Here is a 14,111-nt window from a genome sequence, read left to right on the forward strand (position 1 = left end):
TCTGGGAAGGCCCTTACCAGGTTATTCTTTCTTCTCCCACAGCTGTCAAAGTGCCAGGAATTGATTCATGGGTACATCACACTCGAGTCAAGAGGTGGCACCCTGACCAGAACTAAGTGATGTCATTTTATGTTTTTACTTTCTATGCTCTGACTTTGTATGTTTCAGATGGGCCTGATAATCTATGTGAGCCTACTTCTGCTGACTCCAGAAATCCTGAGTCTGCCGTTTGATCCTCAAGACAATGCCTTCCTGTCCTGGGCTCACTCCTATGCTGCATTCCACAATCGGTCTAACTGCTGGGTCTGCGGAGCACTCCCCTCTTCATCAGTGGAAGGCTTCCCATGGTGGACATCTCCACTTCAAGGAAAAGACTTTCTCCAAGTCTGCGAATACCTTCGACAACAATCACATGTGATGCCTCTTCTTCATCTGATGACATCTAACAACCCTAGAATGGACTGGTGTAATACTCTGTACCTTAACTATGGACATAATGTGACTTTTAATTTTGATTATACACTGTCTCAGTTTAATGACTATTTTGCTGCACATATATACCTGATATGAGCACTAATGTTACTCATTTTACTAAACACATGAACAAGATGATTGGGGCCATGGATACTCCTGAAGCCTCAATTGCCTCACTTTGGGAGACGTTAACTAGTTCCCCATGGTGGAAAACTATCTTAATTACAATAATTCTGATTGTTTTGTTTTTGCTGTTTGCTCCCTGCATCTGTAACTGTGTAACTGGATTTGTTTCTAGTTGCATGAAAGCTTTTAAGTTACAAATGGTTGCTCAAATTCCTGCTATCACTGCAGCTTCTTGCGACTACTATTTGGGGCCCCTGGATCGGACATCCTCACTATGAGGATTAGAAGAATATGTTGCCTTACTAATTTAGGGACAATGCCCCTTGTCTGCTCAGAAGCAGTTATGGAATGAAAACGACGCCCCTTTTCCCTAGGCAACAAAATTCTCCTAAAAGAAAAAGGGGGAATGAGAGGGTAACAGGCAGGAATGCCAGGGGTCTCCAAAGGGAGGAAAGAGGCTGCAAGTGCCAGACATTTTTATCTCTCTTAAGAGGCAGGAAGAAACAAACCAGCGATATGTTTTTCCTTCTCTATACAAATTTAAAAGGAGGTTTCTCTTAACATGCTGTGTTGCCATGACACCTGGTCTCACCTAAAGCTAACTACTCTCAAACCTTGAGTTAACCAATACATTTCTTTTTCTTATGGAAATGTTGTCTTAAGATATGTTAATGAACCCCAGACTCTATCTTCAAGTTGGTTCCGCCTAACATACTTACTCAGGTATTGTTCCCCAATCTATGTAAATGGAATTATTTGTTGGTATTCTGCCCTTCTACAAGATTCAAGTCAATCGTTTTATGGCCAGAGATGAATTATCTGGTGACATTCTAAATTTTATGACATTCCTTTCTTTTCATTAACAGACTGTGAGTGACTATATAACATACAGCTAAAGACTAGGAGGGGGGTACTCTTTTGCCCCCTTCTGATGCCTATGTCAGAAGCTTTCTCTATCTCCTTTATACTTTAATAAAACTTTATTACACAAAAGCTCTGAGCGATCCAGCCTCGTCTCTGGCCCTGGATTGAATTCATCTCCTCTGGAGGCCAAGAATCCCAGCGTCTTATCGTTCAGCAACAACCTTTCAATATGGCAGTTCTATTTCCAGTTTTTTAAGAAATCTCCACACTGTTTTCCATAGCTGCTGTACTAGTTTGCATTCCCACCAACAGTGTAAAAGTGTTCCCTTTTCTTCACACCCCCTCCAGCATTTGTTGCTTGTAGACTTTTGGATAGCAGCCATCCTGACTGGCGTGTAATGGTACCTCATTGTAGTTTTGATTTGCCTTTCTCTGATAATGAGTGATGTTGAGCATCTTTTCATGTGTTTGTTAGCTATCTGTATGTCTTCTTTGGAGAAATGTCTGTTTAGTTCTTTGGCCCATTTTTTTGATTGGGCCGTTTATTTTTCTGGAATTTGGCTGCAGGAGTTGCTTGTATATTTTTGAGATTAATCCTTTGTCTGTTGCTTCATTTGTTATTATTTTCTCCCTATCTGAGGGCTGTCTTTTCACCTTGCTTATAGTTTCCTTTGTTGTGCAAAAGCTTTTAAGTTTCATTAGGTCCCATTTGTTTATTTTTGCTTTTATTTCCAATATTCTGGGAGGTGGGTCATAGAGGATCCTGCTGTGCTTTATGTCGGAGAGGGTTTTGCCTATGTTCTCCTCTAGGAGTTTTATAGTTTCTGGTCTTACCTTTAGATCTTTAATCCATTTTGAGTTTATTTTTGTGTATGGTGTTAGAAAGTATTCTAGTTTCATTCTTTTACAAGTGGTTGACCAGTTCTCCCAGCACCACTTGTTAAAGAGGTTGTCTTTTTTCCATTGTATATCCTTGCCTCCTTTGTCGAAGATAAGGTGTCCATAGGTTCGTGGATTTCTCTCTGGACTTTCTATTCTGTTCCATTGATCTATATTTCTGTCTTTGTGCCAGTTCCATACTGTCTTGATGGCTGTGGCTTTGTAGTAGAGCCTGAAGTCAGGCAGGTTGATTCCTCCAGTTCCATTCTTCTTTCTCAAGATTACTCTGGCTATTTGAGGTTTTTTGTATTTCCATACAAATTGTGAAATTATTTATTCTAGTTCTGTGAAAAATACTGTTGGCAGCTTGATAGGGATTGCATTGAGTCTATAGATTGCTTTGGGTAGAATAGCCATTTTGACAATATTGATTCTTCCAATCCATGAACATGGTGTGTTTCTCCATCTGTTTGTGTCCTCTTTGATTTGTTTCATCAGTGTTTTATAGTTTTCTATGTATAAGTCTTTTGTTTCTTTAGGTAGATATACTCCTAAGTATTTTATTCTTTCTGTTGCAATGGTGAATGGATTGTTTCCTTAATTTCTCTTTCTGTTTTTTCATTGTTAGTGTATAGTAATGCAAGAGATTTCTGTGTGTTAATTTGTATCCTGCAGCTTTAATATATTCATTGATTAGCTCTAGTAATTTTCTGGTAGAGTCTTTAGGGTTTTCTATGTAGAGGATCCTGTCATCTGCAAACAGCAAGAGTTTCACTTCTTCTTTTCCTATCTGGATTCCTTTTACTTCTTTTTGGCCACAATTCCCAAAACTATGTTGAATAGTAGTAGTAAGAGTGGGCACCCTTGTCTTGTTCCTGATTCCAGGAGAAAGGCTTTCGCTGCATCTATTGAGATAATCATATGGTTTTTATTTTTCAATTTGTTAATGTGGTGTATTACATTGATTGATTTGCGGATATTAAAGAATCCTTGCATTCCTAGGATAAAGCCCACTTGGTCATGGTGTATGATCTTTTTAATATGTTGTTGGATTCTGTTTACTAGAATTTTGTTAAGGATTTTTGCATCTATGTTCATCAGTGATATTGGCCTGTAGCTTTCCTTTTGTATGGCATCTTTGTCTGGTTTGGGAATTAGGGTGATGGTGGCCTCATAGAATGAGTTCGGAAGTTTACCTTCTTCTGCAATTTTCTGGAAAAGTTTGAGTTAGATTGGTGTTAGCTCCTCTCTAAATTTTTGGTAGAATTCAGCTGTGAAGCCATCTGGTCCTGGGCTTTTGTTTGCTGGAAGATTTCTGATTACAGTTTCGATTTCCTTGCTTGTGATGGGTTTGTTAAGATCTTCTATTTCTTCCTGGTTCAGTTTTGGAAAGTTATACTTTTCTAAGAATTTGTCCATTTCTTCCAAGTTGTCCATTTTATTGGCATAGAGCTGCTGGTAGTAGTCTCTTATGATCCTTTGTATTTCAGTGTTGTCTGTTGTGATCTCTCCATTTTCATTTCTAATATTGTTAATTTGGTTCTTCTCCCTTTTTTTCTTAATGAGTCTTGCTAATGGTTTGTCAATTTTGTTTATTTTTTCAAAAAAACAGCTTTTAGCTTTGTTGATTTTTGCTATGGTCTCTTTAGTTTCTTTCACATTTATTTCTGCCCTAATTTTTAAGATTTCTTTCCTTCTACTAACCCTGGGCTTCTTCATTTCTTCCTTATCTAATTACTTTAGGTGTAGAGTTAGGTTATTTATTTTACTTTTTTCTTGTTTCTTGAGGTAAGCCTGTAATGCTATGAACCTTTTCCTTAGCAGTGCTTTTACAGTTTCCCATAGGTTTTGGGTTGTTGTGTTTTCATTTTCATTCATTTCTATGCATATTTTGATTTCTTTTTTTATTTCTTCTATGATTTGTTGGTTCTTCAGAAGCATGTTATTTAGTCTCCATATGTTTGAATTTTTAACAATTTTTTTCCTGTAATTGAGATCTAATCTTACTGTACTGTGGTCAGAAAAGATGACTGGAATGATTTCAATTTTTTTTTAATTTTCCAAGACCAGATTTATGGCCCAGGATGTGATCTATTCTGGAGAAGGTTCCATGTACACTTGAGAAAAAGGTGAAGTTGATTGTTTTGGGGTGAAATGTCCTATAGATATCAGGTCCATAGATAGCTGGTCCATTGTGTCATTTAAGGTTTGTGTTTCCTTGTTAATTTTCTGTTTAGTTGATCTATCCATAGTTGTGAGTGGGGTATTAAAGTCTCTCACTATTACTGTGTTGCTGTTAATTTCCTCTTTCACACTCGTTAGCATTTGCCTTACATATTGCGGTCCTCCTATATTGGGAGCATATGTATTTATAACTGTTATGTCTTCTTCTTGCATTGATTCTTTGATCATTATGTAGTGTCCTTCTTTGTCTCTTCACATTCTCTATATGAAAGTCTATTTTATCTGATATGAGTATTGCGACTCCTGCTTTCTTTTGTTCTCCGTTTGTGTGAAATATTTTTTTCCAGCCCTTCACTTTTAGTCTGTATGTGTCTCTTGTTTTGAGGTGGGTCTCTTGTAGACAGCATATATAGGGGTCTTGTTTTTTTATCCATTCAGCCAATCTTTGTCTTTTGGTTGGGGCATTCAACCCATTAACATTTAAGGTAATTATTGATAGGTGTGGTCCCGTTACCACTTACGTTGTTGTTTTGGGGTCACGTTTATACAACCTTTCTGCATTTTCTGTCTAGAGAAGATCCTTTAGCATCTGTTGAAGAGCTGGTTTGGTGATGCTGAATTCTCTCAGCTTTTGCTTGTCTGTTAAACTTTTGAATTCTCCTTCATATCTGAATGAGATCCTTGCTGGGTACAGTAATCTAGGTTGCAGGTTATTCTCTTTCATTACTTTAAGTATGTCCTGCCATTCCCTTCTGGCCTGGAGGGTTTCTATTGATAGATCAACTGTTATCCTTATGGGAATCCCTTTGTGCTATTTGTTGTTTCTCCCTTATCCTTATGGGAATCCCTTTGTGCTATTTGTTGTTTCTCCCTTCGTGCTTTTAATATTTGTTCTTTGTGTTTGATCTTTGTTAATTTGATTAATATGTGTCTTGGGGTGTTTTGCCTTGGGTTTATCCTGTTTGGGACTCTCTGGGTTTCTTGGACTTGGGTGGCTATTTCCTTCCCCATTTTAGGGAAGTTTTCAGCTATTATCTCCTCGAGTATTTTCTCATGGCCTTTCTTTTTGTCTTCTTCTTCTGGGACTCCTATGATTGGGGCATTTCACATTGTCCCAGAGGTCCCTGAGGTTGTCCTCATTTCTTTTGTTTCTTTTTTCCCCTTTCCTCTCTGCTTCATTTATTTCCATCATTTTATCTTCTACCTCACTTATCCTATCTTCTGTCTCCGTTATTCTACTCTTGGTTCCCTCCAGAGTGTTTTTGATCTCATTTATTGCATTATTCATTTTTAATTGACTTTTTTATTTCTTCTAGGTCTTTATTAAACATTTCTTGCATCTTCTCAATCTTTATCTCCAGGCTATTTATCCGTAACTCCATTTTGTTTTCAAGATTTTAGATCATTTTTATTATCATTATTCTAAATTCTTTTTCAGGTAGATTCCCTATTTCCTCCTCTTTTGTTTGACTTGGTGGGCATTTTTCATGTTCCTTTACCTGTTGGGTATTTCTCTGCCTTTTCATCTTGTTTAGATTGCTGTGTCTGGAGTGGGCTTTCTGTATTCTGGAGGTCTGTGGTTCCTTTTTATTGTGGAGGTTTCACCCAGTGGGTGGGGTTGGACGATTGGCTTGTCAAGGTTTCCTGATTAGGGAAGCTTGCGTCGGTGTTCTGGTGCGTTGAACTAGATTTCTTCTCTCTGGAGTGCAATGGAGTGCCCAGTAATGAGTTTTGAGATGGGTCTATGTGTTAGATGTGACCTTGGGCAGCCTGTAAGTTGACGTTCGGGGCTATGTTCTTGCGTTCCTGGAGAATTTGCGTGGTATGACTTGTTCTGAAACTTACTGGCTCTTGGGTGGTGGTTGGTTTCAGTGTAGGTATGGAGGCTTTTGGACAGTCTCTTATTACTTAATGTTCCATGTAGTCAGGAGTTTTCTGGTGTTCTCAGGTTTTGGGCTTAAGTCTCCTGCCTCTGAATTTCAGTTTTATTCTTCCAGTAGTCTCAAGACTTCTCCAACTATACAGCACTGATAATAAAACTTCTAGGTTAATGGTGAAAAGATTCTCCCCTGTGAGGGACACCCAGAGAGGTTCACAGAGTTACATGAAGAAGAGGAGAGGGAGGAGGGAGATAGAGATGAGCAGGAGGAGAAAAAGGGGGACTCAAGAGGAGAGAGACAGATCTACGCAGTTGTCTGTTCCCAGAGTGTTCTCCGTAGCCCAGACACCCACAAAGATTCACAGAATTGGATTGGGAAGACAGGGGGAAAGGAGGAAACAGAGGTGTTCTGAGGTAGAAAACGGAGAGTCAAGATTGGGAGAGAGTAATCAACACACTCCTGAATAAAAATGGGAACTGAATATTGGATTCTTAAATGTCCACAATTTATATCATATACTGAAAAACAAAGATTAAAAATCTAGAGTAGAGGTTAGACTCTTAAAAATACAATATAAAAAACAAAATCCAAAACACAAAGAAAATTTTAGAAATATATATGAAGTTCGGTTTAAAAATGAGCTTAACTGTCATCAAGACAGTATGGTAGTGACACAAAGACAGAAATATAGATCAATGGAACAGAATAGAAAGCCCAGAGATAAATCCACGAAACTATGGTCACCTTATCTTCGACAAAGGAGGCAAGGATATACAATGGAAAAAAGACAACCTCTTTAACAAGTGGTGCTGGGAAAACTGGTCAGCCACCTGTAAAAGAATGAAACTAGAACACTTTCTAACACCATACACAAAAATAAACTCAAAATGGATTAAAGATCTAAATGTAAGACCAGAAACTATAAAACTCCTAGAGGAGAACATAGGCAAAACACTCTCCGACATAAATCACAGCAGGATCCTCTATGACCCACATCCCAGAATTTCAGAAATAAAAGCAAAAATAAACAAATGGGACCTAATGAAACTTAAAAGCTTTTGCACAACAAAGGAAACTATAAGCAAGGTGAAAAGACAGCCCTCAGATTGGGAGAAAATAATAGCAAACGAAGCAACAGGCAAAGGATTAATCTCAAAAATATACAAGCAACTCCTCCAGCTCAACTCCAGAAAAATAAATGACCCAATCAAAAAATGGGCCAAAGAACTCAACAGACATTTCTCCAAGGAAGACATACAGATGGCTAACAAACACATGAAAAGATGCTCAACATCACTCATTATCAGAGAAATGCAAATCAAAACCACAATGAGGTACCATTACACTCCAGTCAGGATGGCTGCTATCCAAAAGTCTACAAGCAATAAATGCTGGAGAGGGTGTGGAGAAAAGGGAACCCTCTTACACTGTTGGTGGGAATGCAAATTAGTACAGCCACTATGGAAAACAGTGTGGAGATTTCTTAAAAAGCTGGAAATAGAACTGCCATATGACCCAGCAATCCCACTTCTGGGCATACACACCAAGGAAACCAGATCTGAAAGAGACACGTGCACCCCAATGTTCATCGCAGCACTGTTTATAATAGCCAGGACATGGAAGCAACCTAGATGCCCATCAGCAGACGAATGGATGAGGAAGCTGTGGTACATATACACCATGGAATATTACTCGGCCATTAAAAAGAATTCATTTGAATCAGTTCTAATGAGATGGATGAAACTGGAGCTCATTATACAGAGCGAAGTAAGCCAGAAAGATAAAGACCATTACAGTATGCTAACACATATATATGGACTTTAGAAAGATGATAACGATAACCCTATATGCAAAACAGAAAAAGAGACTCAGATGTATAAAACAGACTTGTGGACTCTGGGAGAAGGCGAGGGTGGGATGTTTCAAAAGAACAGCATTGAAACATGTATATTATCTAGGGTGAAACAGATAACCAGCCCAGGTTGGGTGCATGAGACAAGTGCTCGGGCCTGGTGCACTGGGAAGACCCAGAGGGATCGGGTGGAGAGGGAGGTGGGAGGGGGGACTGGGATGGGGAATACATGTAAATCCATGGCTAATTCATTTCAATATATAACAAAAACTACTGTAATGATGTAAAGTAATTAGCCTCCAACTAATAAAAATTTTAAAAAAAAATAAAGAAAAAAAAAATAAAAATGGGGCTTGTCTCTCTCTTTTTTTTTTTTGCAAGGTTATAGTGTAATGAAAATGAAAATTAAGGAGTAGTAGAGGAGTAATAGAGGACTTTAAAAGGAAAATAAGAGAAAAAGAAAAATAGAAAAAAGAAGAGAAAAAGAAAAAAAAGTTTTTCCTAATTAAAAAAAATCATAAAAATCTATGAAAATGAAAGTTAAGGAGTAATGGGGGAGTAATAGGGAATTTTAAAAGAAAATAAAAGAGAAAAAAGAAAAAAAAAAGTAAAAATATATCTAGGAATTTCTCTGGAGCTGTTGCAGTCAGTGTGGGTTCAGTTCAGTTTCAGATAGCTCCTCGTTCCAGCTTACACTTCTCGATATCTACAGGCCCCTTTCCAGTGTAGTCGGTGTTTTCTACAGTGATTTTAATCTGTTGCACCCGTCCCTTCTGAAGCGGTTCCCTTTGTTTATTTGGCTTTGTTTTCCGGGCTCTTCAGTGCCTAATTTCCGCCCTGACACAGGCGGGCGGAGGTGGTCTCTTATTCAGGTCGCTAGTTCCATCGCACTGCGAGGAGGGACTGGCGCTATTATTCCCGTCTACGCTCCTCAGGCTCCCTCCTGCTCTATATGGAGCGTGCTCTGCGCTGCGCGTGGTTCCAGCACTCGGGTGTTTCACAAAAGCGTGGACTTGGCTGCATCTGTGTTTTGTGCCTTCCCCGTCCGAGCGGCTCAGGCAGCCAGGAGCTTGATGGGCGCACTCTCCCCGGGTGCAGCGCCTTCTCCCCTCCTTGGTCCCAGTCTCAGTTTCCGCCCGCGCCAGTCGGGTGCGTGCGCCTTCTCCCCTCAGCGTCCCCAGCCCCAGTCCCTGCCTGCGCTGGTCGGGTGCCTGTGCCCTGTGTCTCGCCACGACCCTCCCGGCGGATGTCGACCATCCAGAATCTCAGGAAGTCTTTGGTTAGAAACTGGAGGCCTGTTTGCAGTGTGGTAGGGGATGCGGTCCTTGGGGCCGAGCCTGCCCCTTTCCCCTCCCCCCTGCCTCCTGCCTCCGGCGGGGCTGGGCCGGTCCGCAGCCTGCGAGCTCTTCTCTGGACTTGCTCAGACCCTTTGTTCTGCGAACGGCCGGCAGTGTGTTCGGGCCGGTTAATTTTCTCTCTCTCTCTTGCTATCCCACAGTTTAAGTTGGTAACTCACAAAAGCTCCCTCCGATTGTCCTCAGGGCACTCAGGCCCGGTCCTTACCCTAAGCAATGCCACCCACTCCTCTCTGTTCAGCCCCCACTTGCTGGTGGCAGATGCAGGCGTCTGGGGTACTTTTCTGCTGGGGGTTGCTTTTAGGCACGTAATCTGTGGATTTTATTTATTCTTCCCCTCCCAGTCAGGTTTCCCTCCGAGATTCAAAAACTTCCCCCAGACCCGCCAGTGAGAGGGTTTCCTGGTGTTTGGAAACTTCCTCTATTAAGACTCCCTTCCCGGGATGGATCTCCGTCCTTAGCTCTTTTGTCTCTCTTTTTATCTTTTATATTTTGTCCTACCTCCTTTCGAAGACAATGGGCTGCTTTTCTGGGCACTTAATGACCTCAGCTAGCGATCAGAAGTTGTTTTGTGAAGTTTGCTCTGCGTTGAATTGTTCTTTCGATGAATTTGTAGGGGAGAAAGTGGTCTCCCGTCCTATTCCTCCACCATCTTGGCTCCTCCCCTCATCAGATTTCTTAACCCAGGATCTCTTCTATTAATTATCTTGGAAGGTACTTAATTTCTATCTACAAGAAGAAAAAATTCATTAAAATTAATAGATGTGTCAACTTTCTGCCTTCATATCCTGAAATAGTACTGAAAACCAAACCAATTCTTTCCTCCTTCATTCCAATAAAATTGGAAATAACTGTTTCTCCTCACAAATTAATTCTCCTACCTGTGGTCCATATTCCATCCTGGCTGTCTCTTCAGAAGTTTGATCCATTGTTCATAGAACATTTCCAAAAACATGTAAATATGTCTCAACCTTTAAAGCCCCTACAATTACCACTTTAACATCCTTGTCTAGTTAGCACCATGTCTTTTCTCCCCGTCACAGTTCAGCCTCTGGAAGGAGATTTCTGTATTCCAAAACTTTTCTGCTTTGAGAAAAGTTGAGTTTCTGCTGAACGACTCAAATCATGATCTCTGTGCTGCTAAAAGTCAATAGACACTTTTCAGTCATCATCTCACTAGGTAGACATTTTTTAGCATCTGCTCTGATGGACAGTCCTTCCTCTTTGAAACTCCACTTTCCTTCTCTTTCAGGACACCAGTCAATTCTGATTTGCCATGTACCTCTCTGGACTACCTTTGAGGTTTCTCTGATACTTTTTTCTACTGGTCATCACGTCAATGTTTGAGTTCCTTGAGATTTTCTTTAGTTTCTATTCTCTTGTGAAGTTTGCTCTACCTGTGTGTCTTGGTGAAATTACATTTAATCTACAGAGCAGTATTGTCAGTAGTTGTCAGTAGATGACAACATAGTGGAGTCTAATTGAATTAGGTTCTAATCCTTATATATCCTTGGACAAATCATTTAACTTCTAAAGGACTTGATTTCCCATCTAATAAGTGAGGATACTATCTAGCCTAGTGGCCATAGTGCTAAATTGTCAGTGGCCAATGATACAGATTCTTGAATCATACCAATGGGACAAATTCCAGATCACTTATTGTGATCTTGAACAAATTACATCCTTCCTTTCTTGCTTCAATTTTCTCATCTATAAAAATAAGGATAATTTACTTTATGTGATTATATAGTGCTATTTAATTCATAATATTAAAAGAGCCTCTTAGTAAGCAAACCCCTGAAACATTATCATCAGTTTAAAATGCTAAGCAATTCAAGCCTAAATAGGAGCAGAAAGGAGATGGGGAACAAAAGCCTGAAGACTCGATTTGTTTCTTTTGTTGACCTGCAGAGGGTGATGTTGCATAAACTGGAAGTGTTTGTCTCACTCCTATGAGCTTCTTATCTTACAACTCATTGAAGTGCATATTTGAACAGGCTCAACGTCAGGAGCATTCTTTTTTTTTTTTTTTTTTTTTTTTTTTTAGGAGTAGTCATTCTTAAGGAAGCATTTCTTACTGGTAGTAGCAAGGATTGCCTAAACAGGGATCTCTTTAACTCTCAGATTTTCCCTGTTACAAGGACTCAGCACACTCTGGCACATTCCTTCCTGCTCCTCAAGGGAGATCTTCCTCCCTGCATAGCCATGCTCTCAGTGACTCTTCTGCTACTTGGAATGCTCTTCACAGCAAGTAAGTAACATTATATTCCATGCTTCTGCCTATAAAGAAGGGATTTTGCTCTGAGGGTGTCTGAATGGAAACACAGTCTCATTATAGATAGGTGTGTCCTGGATTCACTAATGCTGCATTGCTATTGCAGGAGGAACTGGAGCCCAGTTAGTGACCCAGCCTGACGGTCACATCAGCGTCTCTGAAGGAAACCGTCTGGAGCTGAGATGCAACTATTCTTATGGTGGATCTATTAATCTCTTCTGGTATGTCCAGTACCCCAGTCAAGGCCTCCAGGTTCTACTGAAGTATTTATCAGGGCCCATCCGGGTTAAAGGCATCAAAGGCTTCGAGGCTGAATTCAAGAAGGATGAAAAGTCCTTCCACCTGATGAAAGCTTCAGCCCATTGGAGTGACTCTGCCAAGTACTTCTGTGCTCTGTGTGACACAGTGCCTGAGTCTGCAGGGGGAGCTGAAGAAAAACCTTCTCAGACATTATAGCTTAATACACTCAGAGTCTCAGCCTGACCTGGTTTTAGAGAGGTCTGTGCTCTGATGAAAGTGAGCACAAGGAGAAGAAGAGTCCTGGGGAGTGCGTGGTCCTGAGGAAAAACAAGATTTTCAATGAGTCCCTTGTTTTACAGCTATGCGAGACCAGACCTGGAATAGACTCGTATGGATAGTCTCCTTTTCGTGGTGACATAGCATTCTGAAGGATTTTTTTAAGTGTTGTTGTTGTTTAGTCACTAAGTCATGTCCAACTTTTTATAACTCCCTGGATGGCAGTCCCCCAGGCTCGTTTGTCCATGAGATTTCCCAGGCAAGGATACTTCAGTGGGTTGCCATTTCCTTCTCCAGGAGATTTTCCCAACCCAGGGATCAAACCCATATCTCCCACTTGGCAGGCAGGTTCTTTACCTCTGTGCCACCTGGGAAGCCCCAGTTCAATGTGAGCAGCACTAACCTTCTGACCGTTCACCTTCTGAACTGTCCTCCAACACACTTCTCCCACAGCTCTCGTTTACAGCTGAGAGTACCTCCATGCTGTCCACAGCTCTTGCTGTAACTTTAGTGATCTTTGACTCTTATTGTTTTCTCACTGCCTACATCTAACTCAGAAAGAAATCCGGTTGGCCATATCTTAAAAATTAATGCCAAATCGAACCACCGCTGCCATTTTCACTGCTACTTCTTTGGTCAAACCACGCTCATCTCTCAAATGTATTACTCTGAAACCCAGTTTGCTTATTATGACATAGACACTCTTCACCAAATAGTATTGGGAAAGTTGGAGAACTGCATGTAAATCAATGCTGTTAGAACATACTCTCACACACCATACACAAAAATAAACTCAAAATGGCTTAAAGACTTAAATATAAGACATGACACCATAAAACTCCTAGAAGAGAACATAGGCAAAACATTCTCTGACATAAATTGTACCAATGTTTTCTTAGGTCAGTCTCCCAAGGCAATAGAAATAAAAGCAAAAATAAACAAATGGGACCTAATAAACTTACAAGTATTTTTTTTACAGCAAATGAATTCATAAACAATACGAAGACCCAAGGTACAGACCAGGAGAAAATATTTGCAAATGTTGTGATGGACAAGGGCTTAATTTCCAAGATATACTAGCAGCTTATATAACTCAATAACAAAACAGCAAACAACCCAGTGGGAAAATGGGCATATGACCTAAATAGAAATTCCTCCAAAGAAGACATGCAGATAGCCAACAGACACGTGTAAAGATGCTCAACATTGCTAATTACTAGAAAAATGCAAATCAAAATGACAGTGAGGTATCACTTCACACAAATCAGAATGGCCATCATCAAAAAAATCTACAAACAATAAAACACTGGAGAAGATGTGGAGAAAAGGGAACTCTTCTATACTGTTGGCAGGAATGTAAATTGGTGCAGTCACTGTGGAAAACAGTATGGAAATTCCTCAAAAAACTAAAAGTAGAGTTCCTATATAATCCAGCAATCCCTCTCCTGGGCACATACCCAGAGGAAAAAACATGGTCCAAAAAGATACATGCACTCCAGTGTTCACTGCATTATTCACAATAGTCAAGACATAGAAGCAACCTAAATGTCCATTGATAGAGGAATGGATAAAGAAGATGTGGTACAGGTATACAATGGAGTATTACTCAGCCATTAAAGGGAATGAAATAAATGCCATTTGCAGCAACATGGATGGACCTGGAGATTATCATACTGAGATAAGCAAATCAGACAGAAAAGGAGAAA

The 14,111-nt window shown here is 40.1% G+C and overlaps 1 gene segment (V, D, J or C); it reads left to right on the forward strand.

Moving 5' to 3' along the window:
- The first annotated feature begins 11,849 nt into the window (after positions 1-11,849).
- Positions 11,850-12,345, forward strand: LOC110150798 (T cell receptor alpha variable 8-3-like). The segment is given in 2 exon segments: positions 11,850-11,865; positions 11,996-12,345. Coding segments are annotated over 2 exon segments (366 nt in total).
- The last annotated feature ends 1,766 nt before the right edge of the window (positions 12,346-14,111 follow it).

This window comes from Odocoileus virginianus, unplaced genomic scaffold (assembly GCF_023699985.2).
Source record: "Odocoileus virginianus isolate 20LAN1187 ecotype Illinois unplaced genomic scaffold, Ovbor_1.2 Unplaced_Scaffold_27, whole genome shotgun sequence".
NCBI classification, from domain to species: Eukaryota; Metazoa; Chordata; class Mammalia; order Artiodactyla; family Cervidae; genus Odocoileus; species Odocoileus virginianus.